Raw genomic sequence first — 14,442 nt, 5'->3', positions numbered from 1 at the left:
GTTCAACTTAATTTCTCATCGCTAAGACTTGCTTGCATGTTCTTCTGTACATCCTTGTGGTGAAGTATTGGTGGCAAGTCTGCAGTGTGTGTGTCTGTTTGTGCATTCATGTTGTGTTAGCGAGGCTCTCCAAGAAAGCGGATAATAGAAGCTGTGGTTGTCAGATGATGTTTCCGGCTGAAAGCTGTTAGAGAAGGTTTAGTGAACAGCACTTGTGACAGAGATGACAGTATTAAATGCCAGCTTCCAACTGGGACACAAAGAGCTGCTTCTCCACCGCCCCGTCGGGTTCCTGTCCATTTCTGGCTCCAGTATCTGAGGACGACCGAAGCTGCACTCTAACAAAAAAGAGACAAAGTTGTTTTACTTCATCTGTAAGCAGAATAGACTGCCGTTATCTTATATTACAAGCCTATTTGTAGGAGTTGTGTCTTGAGCTTTTTCTTTTCATTTTGATTTTACTGCCTTTAGCTTTCATGTTTCTTACAAAAGGGTTCTGTGTGTAAACTCCAATTATCCTCCCTTTCTCTCCCTCAATCAGAGTTTTGGATATTGCACATGCTTCCCCCTGCCAAGTAAACAACTTTGGCTGTGGTATTGGCCTAGATTCACCGTCTTGGTCAAGCAATATGTGGTGCTTTGTTTGGGTTTTTTAGGAATGGTTTATGAATGCACTCACAGTTTAGTCATAGTTTACTCTCCCAAGTCTACATGCCAGTTTGTTATAAATGTTAAAAGGCAGGCAGTTTGGGTTTATTAAACTCTGAGACCACATACACATACTTGAATTTGATATGAGTCTTGTGTGCCTTATGATAATTGTTAGGTTTAGTCTGATTAAATCATGCTGCCGTCTCACCGATGGTTGGATCCACTCAGGATATGTCCATGAATGATCAGCGCCAGAGTTCAGGGACCGTTGATGTTCCCTCTTATTAAAAGATATTTCCGCTCAGCATAATGAATTTGGCTGAATCCACTGGACAGGAAGCCTTTGCGACGATGTCAAATAATAGCTTCTATGTTTAAACTTTGACTATTTTGACTCTCTCCAAACTAATAAATAGTCAGACTTTCCCTCAGTGCACAGGGAGTCTGGGGGCCTCAGAAGCTGGTTTGTCTGCTTCTCCCTGTGATGAGAAGGCTCTCAGAGGAACGGGAGTCAAGAAATTGGATTACTCTATTCGGTAAATGAGAACAGGAGATTGAGAGAGGAAGAAAGACAAAAGTACGAGGGCAGAGAGGTGAAAAAGGAAGGTAGAAAGATGTGCTCTTCTTGGTGTAGAATGTATAAATTCTGCTTAAAGCAAGACACCATAGACAAAACCATTGTTTTTTTCATGCACGAGTCTATGTTTAGATTTTTTTTTCATATTTTATGTAAATTATCAATTGTGTCATGGAGACGTCAGTTAGAATTGTTACCCCTAAAAGCACTTTCCAATAAAAATAAGTTTTGCAAAACAGTTTATTAAAGGTCATTTACCTAAGATTACTTTTTTCTCCTACCTTTCGTATTGATTCTACATATGAGTGTTTCAGGGTGATATCTTTAAAATTTCACTGCACTCACCTGTATTCCCTCCTCTTTAATACATTTTTTGATTGTTGACTGTTGTACTGTATGTCACAGTAAATTTATGTAGTCACATTTTCTGGAATAAATTGAAATCTTCAATTACGTGTACCTGCAGTTAAAACACCTAACATAATCAAATTGCCAAACTGTTGCACTACATGTTTGACAGTTCAACATTTGTTTAATATAACAAGAAAGAAATTGAGGTCTTATGTAGGGAATAGTTGCTACTACACGCAACTACATTTAGTAATAACTATTCTGCACATAAGACCTCAGTTATTTACATTTACTTACTTACAATATTAATATAATTGTATAATTGTAAATAAATTAAGGTCTTTTGTAGAGATGTTGCCACTACGTGCATAATTAAGCCAAGTGACTTGTACAGTAGTTTGCCAATATATGAACCATTAATACTGAATAATGAAAAAAACAGGATTGACACAACTGCCCTGATATGCAAGTCTAAATGTTGTTTACATTTTGACTGGAAAAAAAATAAAACATACAAGTATAATTATATCTCAAATTACATATTTGAAATTTTTTATTTTCTAAATATTTCAATATATGTGTTAATGATAATATTAATCAGAAATGTGGCCACCCAAAAGTTTTATCTTATTGCACCAAAAAATCTTAGTGTCAATTTTTGTGAATGTCTCAACAAGTGTAACAGAACTTTTGCAAAGCCCGATATATATGCAAAATAATGTAGTAATTTGCAAAGTTATTGGTAAAGTTTTGGGTTAAATTAAATTTTACACAAGTAACACATTATTATTTGACTAAAACAAATTCTACTAAAGTTAGCTTGCTAATATGTGAACTGATATAAACATTTTAACTTACATTTTACAAGGCTAACACAGTATACCTCAATTCAAAAAAATTTTTTGTGTGTGATCTCATTAGAATAGCGAAATGACTAGCTAGAATAGCATCAGTTATATGACAAAACTGGATATTTCCCACTAACTCAGTATTTTTCTGTCTATGAATATAAATGCAAAACAATGTAAAGTAAGAAGTTAGATTTGAATAACATTTCACAATACATGACACATTATACCTCTAGTTACAAAATATTATGGTAGTAGCATTGGGGTTAGCATCACGTATTTTACGCTAATTCTAAGGTGCATACATGCTACTATCCCAGAGCCATATCATTTGTACATGACAAAGTAATGCCAGATTTATAAACAATTATTTACAATATCCTAAGATGTCAACCTTTTCCTTTGGTGGTGTAACCTAAGTTAGAAAGTAGAGAGTTTGGAATTAGCTAGTACTTGAAATGTAGAAAAGACAGATGCTGTCCAGTCTTGAGACAGACCCAGATGTGTATGAGAAGTACACATTTGTACTCTCCATTAGGGCTGAACTGTACACAAATCATATTGCAAGTGTGACATGAGTCGCAATTTTTAGTGTGAATTATGAGTTTTACTTTATTTTTACACCAAATTATAACGTGATTGTGCTGCAGTCTGAACAGTACAAGCATGTTTCCTTGTATCTGGAGAATACTATTGGCATGGCATCTCTGTAGCATCACAGTGCTTTATTTAGAATTGCATGTTGTGACACGTATCTGCAGTTTGGATATTGCTCTTGGCCAGATTGCAGTTTCAGTTAATTGTTCCACTCTATTTTCAGTATAATATGGGAGTTTTTAGGATGTCCAACTCCTTACTGTGGAGATGACTGGAGGTTTTACTCTTCAAAAGCCATAAATACATTATCAATAATAATAATCTGAACTTTTTCCAGTTGTCTATGAATATAAGTCTCTCTAACTTTAAATGTTTGTAGGAACCTTTTAAATGGTCGTTTCCAAAAACCAAAATGAACATCAGTTAACTTCTGTGATTTGAAGGCAGAAATCTCAGGATAGATATCGCTAAAACCTGGGCACATAGTCTTAAAACTATTTGCTTGGCATGAAACCATCACAGGTAACTGAGAATATGTATATATAGGACTATATATATATGTATAGTACTTAGGGTGAAGCAGCTGTTAAGTTTTCTCTGACTTTTTGCATCCAGTCTTCTATTCTTCTCTTGTATTCTGGGCCTGAGCTGCAATCTGCTCGATCATAAAGTCGAGCACTACGTTATTGTTGTCACCAGGCCCACTTTTCCTTTCGAGGGATGGGAAGCATTCCACTGCATGTTGCAGCTGCCGCAGCTGGAAAGAACACAGTGTTATAGTAAATAGTCATAGTAATATTTTGCCTGGAGAGAATCCTCTGACTCAGAGAGAAGCAAAGGAGGCAGAGATTGAAAGGAGATATGTCTGCGTTTGTTTATTGGCGCTTGTCTTTCGTGTGATTTGAGTCTCTGGCAGCCTGTCAGAAAGAAATAATCAGTTTTCTTTTTAGCAAGTGTCTGCCCTCATGCATGGAACAAGAAGAGCATCTGCACGAACCTCATCTCAACCAAACGCAAACAAGCATTTTCACTGTTTTAGCTACTAGAATACAAAACTGCTGTGTGCGTGCATGTGTTTTCTTTTCTTTGAGTTTTTAGCGAGCCACATATTTCTATTTGACAAAACAGACTAAACATAATCCAAGGCTTGGATGTATGACCCACAGCTCACTCCAGATTTTTCTCTTCCTCTCCCTGCACTGTCATTTTATTGGCTCCTCGGTGGACTCGCTCCGAGCAGCGACATACAGAACAGTGGAGCTCAGAGCCATATAATCAGGGAGGTCGGTGTTTCTGGGCCCACAGCCTGCCCCCTTTGCCTCCCGGTAAAATGTCCCTGCTTGTGCTTCAACACTCCCTTTGATGAGGAGGCGTTGATGTGTAATATCAACATTAATTACATGTCATTTGAGATCTCTGACAAGTATTCCTACAATGGTAGTTTGGTGGTAAAATTAAACGAGTCAAACAACACCAGCCAAGGTCTTGGAGGGGGGTGACTTTAATTGTCCGATCTTGGCATCTCTAGCTCTGCCATTAGCCAAGTGCAGAAAGGTTCCTTTGTGTAAGAAACAATCCTATTGTAGGTTTGTTTTTTTGACAGCTCAGGTCGGGGGACGTGTCTGGACAATGAACCTCTGAAACGAGACTTCCTGTACCCAACAGTGGCCCCGGGGCAGGTGTACGATGCAGACGAGCAGTGCCGCTTCCAGTACGGAGCCTCCTCACGCCAGTGCAAGTATGGGGTAAGAAACCAGCAACTCTCACGCCGCTCTGCTGCTCACGTTTTCTTTTCTTCATACTGGCCCCCTATTTTAAATTAGGATGCAGTTTTCTAGTTCGCGGTCGTACGCTTTCAGACGGGAATATGTTGAAGACAAAAACTTCACATGGGTATGAAGTTTGCCTAACACCACATACACGGACTCTTGATCCTTGAATCACAGTGATCGTCATGTTCTGACGTTAAAAATATATTAATGAAGTGGTTAATGTTTATAGTTGGGAGCTGAGGAATGACTGGAATGATTGTGTAAATTGCTCCAAAATACAAATTTTTACAAAGTGTCCCATTTTACCAATAATTGCTAAAGTCAAAAACATTTCACAGTAGCCACACGGGGCTGAACTTTACTTTAAAAGTAGATTAAAACATATATATAAATATGTTGTTTCCACATAAATCGATCTGAATTTTTGCAATAATATTCCTCCATAGAAACCGTGCTATAGTCGGTGTCAGGATTCCAAAAACTCATCAAGAGCAAAAGTCCATAAATCTGTTTTAAACAACCTCAGAGCTGAAACTGGTACAAAGAATGATTCAGTCATTTGAAAGGAAATTTATTAATTGTTACATCATTTCTTATCTCTGTCTTGTGTCATAGGAAGATGCAGCACCTTTGGGTTTTGGACTGTTGATCATTTATTTGTTATTTTTTTGTCATTTTTCCCATTTTATACACCAAATAATTACAATTATTTATGAGAATAAGAGTCAGGTCATCAATAAAATAGAAAATCATTTTATTTTTAGCCCTAGAAATGGCAAAACAATATATATATTCTTCTAATCCTTAGAACTTTTGATCCTTTTTTTCGAGGGTGACAGCCCAAACTAAGTGGAAATGAAATGCCAGTAGTGAATATGACCAACAATTCTGGAACAAAAAATCAGGGGACTTTATGAGCCGTTGTGTTTACACAGTGCAGAGAGCAAACAAAAAACTACAATGCAGGCAGTAAAATATCTATAGTATGTAGAGCCACCATTTTCTTTCAGTGTTGGTAACACCCATGTCTGCTTGGAAAATGTTGTACATGTTGTGAAGCAAATAATCAAAGAAATTCGGAGTGATTTTTGAGATAATAACTGTGTCATACAGCACACAAGATACTTCTGAGTTCCCTCTCCTTCCAGCCATAGTTGTGTTGTTTCCATACTGGTGCAGGACTTTATATTGCCGTGAAAAATGAACCCACAGTGAGTAAAAATGTAACAGGAGCAAAATACGCCCCAAAACTGCTCGAAGTTCAGAGGTTTAAACAAAAGTGTTGATGTACATTTACAGTTTGTTGAAGCCTTGCAGGGATAATAACGGTTTCCTTCAAATGTATATTTCCTAGTAGAGATTAAAATAGGGAGTTAAAATGAGAGAAAGATAATTGTTTTATTATTGTCTGACAGCCAGAGCCTTTTAAGAGGTGTCTGTCCACACGTTGCCTTATTCTTCTGTTTCATCTAGAAACTTTCCAGACAAAGAGATGAAGGGATGAAGTCAACACTCCCCTCATCTGTGTTTTCTTCAGTCTGTGATGATAATGATTCAGCCCCTCTGCCCGACTAATGAGAAAACCTCTGCACATGAGGTGACACAGGCAGTGAAAGACGGGGAACAACCGCACCATAAAATGAGCGGTTGAGACCTCAAAGATGTAGTGAACAATAATGTGATATTGCTTTGCGTTACATAAATATTTGGGATGATGAGGCCAAAGAAAGGGGATGGAGATTAGCTGAGATCATAGAGTTATTTCATTTCATTGAAAGAAATATCTGACAGCAGATTACAACAGGCCCCAAATCAAGCCCTGTTATTTAGGCTCCTAAGCTCATAATTGTGGTTTTAGATCAGGATGAAAGAGACACATTTATGAGCGGATGGGATTCCAGCGCTGATTCAACACAGCTAGATTGGAGTTTTTCATCTGACAATCAGATCTGTTTCATACAGCCATCTGTGAAAGAGATGCCCTCTGTGACAGGACGGACGCAGCCTCAGAGGAGAATAAAAGCTCTAATAACTGGAAGAGTCTTCTTTCTGAAGCTCAGCCACTGAACTTTTCCACATTTGGAGGAATATTTTCTTATTTTTCAGTGCTGCAAAAGATTGCAGACAAACAGTGATAAGAAAAGAAGGGACGTTTAGCCACAGCATATCAAAGTTTATCTCTAATATATCTATAAATAATATCATTTTGTGGTTGGGATATTTCTCTGGTGAAAGATGTTGCCTAAGACACCATTCCTCTGGCTCAGACTGTGAGATAACGGGATGATTTGTAAGTTTTGCAGCCACAGAAAATGTTCAGTTTTGGCCGCAAATTCATTTATCTCCAGGACAGGTTGGAAATTTACCACCACACATGACCTGGTGTGAACAGCGCCAGAGTGGACCCTCAGACTGGGAGCTGTGGCTCTTAGATGATAATCAGAATGGAAATAAGCAAAAAAAAATCAAATTTCATCTGCACACACTGAGATTTATTGTTCAGACTTTCTTGCTACACATTACTGCTTTCCTACTGCTAGTTTTGGAAGACTTGTGATACTTTGGGCTGCTTTTTGTACCGTTTGGTGCAAATCGTTTTCCCCAAATATTTAGTTCGCCATCACTCAACGCCTGCTTTTTTTTTGATTGAGTATCACAACAGACAAGATTTCAGGTCACCAACAAAAACAAGTGACATCTCAGCTCATTGCAAAAACATTCTTAGCCATGATAGTGGTGTGGCTATAGGGATGAAAGTGTTGGTTGATCCATTCACCGCTTTGGTCCTGACCCGAACTGAAGAATTAATTTATTTAAAATCATAATGACAATTTGAAACAATGCAATTTATAAATAACTTATGGCTACAGAATATATTTATTATTATCGCCCGGCGAACATCGTTTTCCAGAAGGTATTGTTTTGAGCTGCATGGTCTTGCTTGCTTGCTTGCTTGTCTGTAACAATTTGATTTCCGCACGATAACTCGATAAAATATTGATGTAGCCTCACCATATTTGGTACACAGGTGTACCATAATAAGACACAGGTCAAGTTCGCATTTGGTGACCGTGACCTCATTTTCAAGGTCACAGGGGTCATCTTTGTCGCCGGGCGGTCCAAGTTTGGTAAAACTTCTTGTTTATTATCATTTATTATTGAATGGATATCTGACCTCACATCCATTTGATGTATTTTTCATCACATTTCTAGCATTAAGACCTTTTAATCTCTTACATCTGTTCAGAGAGAATTTTTTTATCACAGAGTTAGTTTTTGTTTGCCTAAATTTACACTGATAAAACAGAATACCAGAGGTGTGTTGTTCATACATGCATTCAGTATATATACAAAGAGTTTATTAGCTACACCTAGCTTAAAAATAATGCAATCTAATACAAGAGTATTGCAATATATCCTCCCCCTCATGGAGGTTATAACATACTGCAGAGAGGATTCAAGTTTACTGTCATTTCAGAGGATGTAGTAGGAGGCTGCACTGCTTAATTATATGATATTATTATAAGCATTACATTTACGTCAGTAAGAGTTGGCAAAATAAAATAAACAACCCTGATGATTGGATGGTGTTGAGGCTCTGTTTAGGTAACTGGACAGAATTCAATAAATTCAAGCAATTTAAGAAGAGAAAATATATCACTTCAGATCAACAGCTCTAAAGTATGTGTTGTTTTGCATTTTGGGGTCACTGCCAAGATCAGGTTGGGAACCACTGAAGTAGAGCGACACAACAGCGATATTTCTGAGTGTAACCCCCAAAGTCTGCAGAGGGTTGAGCTAAATGCAAAGATTTTAAAGACCGTTGAACCGTGGGGGTGTCGCAGACTTTAAATCACAGCATGAGACTGTGTCAAGAGGTGGGAAAACTAATACAGATGTCAGGGGAGGAAGCTGGGGTAATTTATAGCAAAACTTTGGTCACAATGATGCACCTCACTTCTCGGTTAGACTGTAGTCTACAACACAGACTTCAGTCTAGCATAAGAGTGCTTTTTAAACCTGGAGGTTGCAGGTATGAAAAACAAATAAACTTTGATGGCTATATTAGCGAGGGCCTCTGCCTTTTTATCGCCAGCGTGTTCTCTCTTAGCGTAAATCTATCAGACCCACATCCTTGTCTGCTAAGGCCCGAGCCGCTGACCTTTTACCATGGCTGAGATAGTGAATGGAGCAGCAGGGCGGCTTATTGAAACCAGCTGGCAGAGGGGAGTCACTGCAACCAGAGAGTGGCAGTTTGCTGCTTTATTTAATCTGGATAGGCTCAGGGAGCTGTGGGGCCGTGGCATATTTACTGACCCCGGGGGTCAGAATCTATGCGTAGGATCATAACTCTTTTTCATGGGCCTGCTTATCTGCTGTACACAATTGTCCTGTAAAAGCCTTTGAAGTCGAGACTCGAGTAGCCCCGCTTTGGTTTAATGGGAAATCTAATGCAAGGTTATGCAGCGCTGTCCTTGTAACATGTGTTCACTTTGTACTATTATCTATCTGGGAGCAACTTAGAGCGCTCCTCCTTCTCTTTTAGTGATCTAAATGCATTCTCCTTGTCTTGCAGACTGAGGAGAGATGATGTTTACTCAGACCACTCAGTAATACTAAAGATATTTGTTAGGCCTACAAGCCGTCTTTATCTAAGACTTGGGAGGCCTATTGCTCACTCTTGATTTCCCATAAGAAGCCAGAATGGGATTTCTTGAACTGATGTCACGGTCCCGTGTGGTCCTGAGGTGAACGTGAGCAAACGTTAGTCATGGTGTTGATCCAGCTGACTCTTCATTTCTCATAAGAGAACATGAAGAGCACCCGATGACCCTTGGCGTATTGCTCAAGATGCACTGTGATCCAAAGCATATGGGCTCTTGAAGTTAGAAGCAGTTTTGATGTGGTCTCATCAACTCCTCTCCTCCTCTGATTTGATCTGGAATCATGTAGATTTATAGATGAATTTCTGTGCTGTTTTTGTGTTCTTTTTTCTTCTTCTCACAGCTGTCGGACTGCAGAAGAAAAACACGAAGACGAAAGCCACCAGAGGCCTCTGATAAATCATTTTCACCCTTATTTAACAATCCAACCCCCCCTCAGTCTTTTGAATTGATTTATTCTGACCAACTTGCTTTTGCCTTCTTTCCTAGGAAGTGTGTAGAGAGCTCTGGTGCCTTAGCAAAAGCAACCGCTGTGTAACTAACAGTATCCCTGCTGCAGAGGGGACTCTGTGCCAGACAGGCAGCATCGAGAAGGGGGTAAGTCTTCCTGTGCATCTCAGACACATAAAGGTTCAACAAAATCCCCAACAGAAGAACCACATTTTCTTACATTGTTCTTGCCTCCTCATCTGCCTACATCTTCCCCACCATGCTGTTAGCTCAGGGTTATGAAAAAATGGATAAACTGACCTCAGACACATTCTTAAGCTGACATCTGAACACACACACGACTGAGCGATGATACCAGTCTGTCGTTCACTAAGAACGATGACTGAACACTCCAGTTGAACACTGAAATAAATACGCTTCTGCCGCCGCTTCAAACTTCAAGATGAGTCTGAGAAAAAAAGGATATAGATTTGTCAACAAGGGTTCTCAGAACTCAGAAATATCTCTTATGATGTATGATGTGAATCGCACTGAATTCCTTTGATTATTTTTTAGCATGTACAACATTTTCCAAATGTCCATGGTTGTTATCAACACTGGAAAAAAATGGTGGCTCTACATAGTATAAATATTTTAATCCTTTCTTCTCAATCAAGTGTAGAAGTTACATTTTTATTAAAATGTAATGATTTTAAGCTTGTATTTGGTCAATTTTCATCATGGAACTGTGCATTAGTGAGTGAGAAATGGGAAAATCTAATAGTTCTTTTCAGTTTTTACAGTTTTTGTTCTGATAAACAATAAATATACATATATGGGAACACAACAAATACAGTTATATAAATTTGTTGGAGTGCACTCAGAAGACTCATGTAAAATAACCACAAATCAAACCTAGATTATCTGTATTGGTGCATACCGTTAGAGACAGTGTCGTAGTAAATAACAGCAGCACATGAAGGTTTTCAAGCATGAACGGCTTTTATTTAAATTATAACAAAAGCTGAATCAATCTACAGAGAACATCATTATTACAGGATTCTTGATTTCTTTCCTATTTCAAGATCAGCCTAAATGCGTTCATACCAGGATTCCTTTTAAATTGATAAGGCTGAGAGTCAGACCCAAAATTTGAACTGTGGTGTCAGTGGTTTGACAGTCCTCCTTGTGTGACCTTCATACTTTTGTTTGTGTCTTATGATGCTCCATCACGTTTTACATCTATTACAAAGCCAACATCACAATGGAAACTTAATTTGTTTTTTACTGCAAATCAAACTGCAAATGGATACTTTTCCCAAATTGTTCAGCCCTAACTAAAGTTCATGTTTTTTGTAATTTGAATGGATAGGTCCTTTAATGACTGCATATATACTAAATGAAGTACCTGGTGATGTGAAATCAGTGCAGCAATCAACTGGTGGTACCTCACTGCCTTCACTTACACTCCAAACCCTGAGTGTGCACTCATGCACACACACACACACACACACACACACACACACACACACACACACACACACACACACACACACACACACACACACACACACACACACACTTGCATGCAGGCCAGGCTTTAGGTCATCGTCCCGCTGTTGATGCCAGCCAGGTTAGGGGAGACAGTTTTAACACGGATTACGGCAGCCATTGTCACCGGATGGTCCGAGGTCTAAAAGGGAAGAATAGGAGAGTGTCACGAGCTGTCACCCGTCATTACCATTAGCTCAGTGGAGCCTTTGAGGACCGGGGCCCGCGGACAGAGTCCTGGACAACACAGGGGGCCCCAGGTTGAGCCTGGGGGGCTTTGGAACAGCTTTTGGAGCAGCTTTAGGAGAGCCAGTGGCATACCCTGTCTGCCGCTGCCGGGGGCAGCTTCAAAGGAATATGAATGTCAGCCATTTCTCACCCAGCGTGTAATGGAGAGAGGCCCTTCCAACAGGAGTAGGGAGGGATGGAGACTGGGGGAGGGGGCAGAGGGAGACAAACTGACCAACAAAGAGGAGGTTTTGTGTTTTTACTGGGAGCTCAAATGGACACACTGACGGACAGTATACTCCAAGATTTCGTGTCCTGATCCTCCTCTCCCTCTGCTAATCTTGTTTAGACAGCATCTCAGGACGTGAATGAGTAACTCCAATAAAGAGGACAGTGGCCCAACGTAGCCTTCACCTTGACTGTCCCGGTCTCTCCGGGTTATTAACCTACTGACACAGTTGGATATCTCTGATCCCCTCTCCCTCTCTGCAGCTCTGAACAGCTTTACACGAGGCTTAAAACATTCCCGAAACACACTTTAGCCACCTCATAGTGCAAACATTAAATATACAAGTAAAACCATTCAGTTTCAATATGACAACTTATTCCATTATTTAAGATTTCGCCGCACCAATAATCATAAAAAAGGTGCACAATAAAAAGTTAAAACTAAAAGAACTGTTCAACACTTTAAGAAATACTATCATTTGTTTTCTCCTCATCTGTCAAATTTCTTATGTTTTTAATGTTTTTTTCTGATGTTTTATTGTTTTATTGATTAGTCACAAGAGCCTCAGCTGTGACCAAGAGTTACCTGCTAAAAATTCTGGGACTTTTTTTGGCTGAACTGTAGGTTGTGTTTGCACAGAGCAGAAAGGAAACGAGTATGAAATCAAAATCAAAATTAAAAATTAAAATATTGATAATATGTGGCGTCACCAGTATTTTTTTTAGCATTGTTAACACTTGCAGACATTTGGAAAGAAACATTGCAGTTGTTTTCATTTTTTTTGGGGGGGCAAAATAAATAATCAAAGAAATGTAACTTTTTTTTGTTGTACTTTTTGGTATTTTAGCTGCGTCATACTGCACAAAATACATTTTTTTAGTTCTCCCTCTGTCCATAGAAGTCCTGCTATTTGTATTGCAGTAAAAAATGAGTCCACAGTGAATAAAAATGTGACAGGAGCAACAAAAGCCCAGAAATTTCTTGGAGTTCAGACAGTTATCAAACATCATAATTCCTCATTATAGTCTTTCTGGACACTGTCTGTGAGTTTAGAATTTCCAGCATATTAGCATCAAGCATCTTAGAAACGTAAACATGTGAACCAGTAACTGTGTGACTATTTATTCAGTGACAAAATGGACATGACCTGAATTGTGTTACATAAACAGTAACAAAAAAATGGACAAAGGGGAAACCAGGACAGCAACAACAAAACAGAAAATGACCGGTAGCAGGGGAAAAATAACAGGACTAATGCAGCAATAAAATTATAGGGTGAGTAATAGTGTAATCACAAGCTAGTGTGTGTGTGTTTTTAAAGAAACACAGCAGGAGGGACAGAGAATATGTTATTGTAGGAAAACTTCAACAGTCAGCTTCTGTGTAGTCTGCACTTCACTGTTTACAGATGCAAGTAAATCTATGCGAGCTCACATCTGTTGGAAAACTGTAAAACTGACACTTAGGCATTCTCTGTTGTAATAAGTTGTGTGTTATTGTGAGTTTCTGTGACCAAAGACGCGTTAACGTGTCTCAGTGTTTCTGGAATAACCAAAGTTTTCCCCGTCTCTCTGTGCGTGTCCGGACAGTGGTGCTACCAGGGGGAGTGCGTGGCGTTCGGTACCTGGCCTCAGAGCGTGGACGGAGGCTGGGGGCCGTGGTCGCTGTGGGGGGAGTGCAGCAGGACCTGTGGGGGCGGTGTATCTTCCTCCATGAGGCACTGTGACAGCCCAGCGTAAGTAGGCAAAGTAAGCCACAGCAAGCTGAACACACACATCCAGGTCCTGCCTACAGGGTGTGTGTGTGTGTGTGTGTGTGTGTGTGTGTGTGTGTGTGTGTGTGTGTGTGTGTGTGTGTGTGTGTGTGTGTGTGTGTGTGTGTGTGTGTGTGTGTGTGTGTGTGTGTGTGTGTGTGTGTGTGTGTGTGTGTGTGTGTGTGTGTGTGTGTGTGTGTGTGTGTGTGTGTGTGTTACATCCTTGTGGGAGCAGAGCGCAGTAATTAGACTGTGTCGGAAGCAGCTGTTAAATATTTCCAGCACTAAATGCCTCCTTGGGAAAAAGAAACTCTTACAGTCTGTTTAATGACTTTTAAGTGAAGGATTAACTTTTAAGTTTCTCTGATATTTTTTGTTGTCGCAGGACATAATGAAGCACTTACATTAACTTATGAACCACTCAAAGCGCCAAATTATGGTCCAAGTTTCGATGCCCTTTCTAAGAGTGCTCATATCTGCAGACTCTCCTGAAAACCTTTCCTGTAGTTCAGGAGCGACATTGGTGACATATACACGACAGTTAAAAAGTTTGGGGTGACCCAGACAATTTCATGTTTCCAATGAAAACTCACACTTTTATTCATGCGCTAACATAACTGCACAAGGGGTTTCTAATCATCAATTAGCCTTTCAACACTATTATCTAACACGATGTATCATTAGAACACAGGAGTGATGGTTGCTGGAAATGTTCCTCCTAACCTCTATGATGATATTCCATTAAAAATCTTGCCATTTCCAGCTAGAATAGTCATTTACCACAATAACAAT

At 39.4% G+C, this 14,442-nt stretch overlaps 1 protein-coding gene across 1 annotated transcript in view; it reads left to right on the top strand.

The window, feature by feature from the left end:
• The window catches only part of adamts6 (ADAM metallopeptidase with thrombospondin type 1 motif, 6), an 84,303-nt gene that overhangs the window by 26,559 nt on the left and 43,302 nt on the right, over positions 1–14,442 (top strand). Inside the window, 3 exon segments of the mRNA XM_022198339.2 lie at positions 4,628–4,769; positions 9,950–10,057; positions 13,487–13,632. Of these exon segments, the coding sequence (XP_022054031.2) occupies positions 4,628–4,769; positions 9,950–10,057; positions 13,487–13,632 (396 nt within the window).

Source organism: Acanthochromis polyacanthus, chromosome 18 (genome assembly GCF_021347895.1).
Source record: "Acanthochromis polyacanthus isolate Apoly-LR-REF ecotype Palm Island chromosome 18, KAUST_Apoly_ChrSc, whole genome shotgun sequence".
Taxonomy (NCBI): Eukaryota; Metazoa; Chordata; class Actinopteri; family Pomacentridae; genus Acanthochromis; species Acanthochromis polyacanthus.
Note: the sequence above shows the minus strand (reverse complement) of the source record. Positions and strands in the feature narration are given on the sequence as shown.